The sequence below is a fragment of the Arachis ipaensis genome, chromosome B01 (genome assembly GCF_000816755.2).
Source record: "Arachis ipaensis cultivar K30076 chromosome B01, Araip1.1, whole genome shotgun sequence".
Classification (NCBI taxonomy): domain Eukaryota; kingdom Viridiplantae; phylum Streptophyta; class Magnoliopsida; order Fabales; family Fabaceae; genus Arachis; species Arachis ipaensis.
In genome coordinates, this window is record NC_029785.2 from 121,547,455 (window position 1) to 121,549,199 (window position 1,745).

The 1,745-nt window shown below is 29.3% G+C and overlaps 1 protein-coding gene across 1 annotated transcript; it reads left to right on the forward strand.

The window, feature by feature from the left end:
- LOC107619433 (ethylene-responsive transcription factor 3) lies at positions 361-1,269 on the forward strand. Its single transcript, XM_016321728.2, has one exon. It carries the CDS (start codon positions 511-513, stop codon positions 1,069-1,071), a length of 561 nt encoding a protein of 186 aa, XP_016177214.1. The 5' UTR covers positions 361-510; the 3' UTR covers positions 1,072-1,269.

The window sequence follows — 1,745 nt, forward strand, 5'->3', positions numbered from 1 at the left end:
TGTTTTTAATCAATAAGATAAATAATAAGAGTATTACATTCTAATAAACACCACCAAATTTGATAAATAGCGATAATTTTTTTAAATCTTTTAATCGTCCTGTTAATAAGACGGACAATTTAAAAGTTACAAAAATAACTACATTTAACATTAACTCATTTAATTTAGTCTTTTAACAATAACAGGAGTTTAATTATTTATCTATAAAAAAATAAATTTTAAGTGATTTCTACTGATGATGGAGATTATTATTTAAAAAAATTTCTCATCACTATAATTTTTTATATAAAGGTTTTTCATGGTGTTTTTTGTGCATTCAAATTACTGACATAAAATAATAATAATTAGGGAAGAAAACAAAGCCAAATCTGACAAACACAGCATGCCATTACCTCATCATGATCATCATCAAAACCCCATTAAATTGTTACATAAAATTAATAAGGCTTTATAGTGATCATTGATCATCAAAACCCCATTATTCTTCATTCCTATACTAAGCTACTCTCAATGGAAAACCTAGGCACCTCATCACACCAACCTCATCAAAAGAAAAACAAGAAAATGAAGAATAACAATAATAGGGTTTGTAATTCAAAAAAGAGTGAGAAGAAGTTTCTTGGGGTTAGACAAAGGCCTTCAGGAAGATGGATTGCAGAGATCAAAGACTCTTCACAGAAACTAAGGCTTTGGTTGGGAACTTATGATAGAGCTGAAGATGCTGCACTTGCTTATGACCATGCTGCAAGGCTTCTTAGAGGAAGAAATGCTAAGACTAATTTTCCAATCACCCATGGTGCTTGTAGCACCATTATTCTTGGCAAGAATCCAAGGGCTTATCAGCTCCTTAAGCAACATGCAGTTATGAAGAGCCACATGGCGCTTTCTTCGCACATGGTCAGGGATCCATTTGTCTCTTCTTCGCAATCATCCATTCTTGAGGATCATAATAATACTCTTGTTTTCCCCATCCCTGAAGAACAAGGTTCAGCTGATGGTAGTGGAGGATTTTCATTTGGATGTTGTAAGGTTTATTCTTCTGTTATTGTAGCTCCTTCTTTCAGTGCTTGATGAAAAAGATCATGAATTCAAATAATTAAAGAATAAACCTAGCTAATAATAATATAATCTTATTGTTCCAAAATTGTTATATATATTATGTGTGCCTTCTCCTTTGAACCCTAGCTATATATATTTGTTCTAAAACAATAAGTTGTATGTTTAATTTGCAACACTTTGAAATGGAGATATATATCTACTGTCTGTTATGTATATATTTTAGTTTATATATATTTGATCGAATTTCTGTTGCATGCATAAATCTATATATATGATAATCAAGGTTTATCAAACACTTGAGTTAATTAATCCATAAATTCTGAGTACAAGCTTAGTCCCTAAATTGAGTTTTATGATTTAATGAACTTATCTAAGATTAACAAGTTTTGATCAACCTAAAGATTTCATACCCTTACACATATATGATAGCGGTTTTAATTGGTTAAGAAACCAATTTTTTTAACTAACAAAACACTAAATGAACAAAGACTTAAGGATTTAAGTTTTTATTATTATAAAAGATAAAAAAATATTAACTAATTATTAATTAACTAAAAAAAATTAACTCTCCAGCTTTTTCCAAATACTACTCCATCCCTTGTGTATCATCATTATGTTCATTTTATTGGACAAGTGAAATGGTTATACTTGTTATTAGTTATTGGTCTCATATCTTATAATAATAA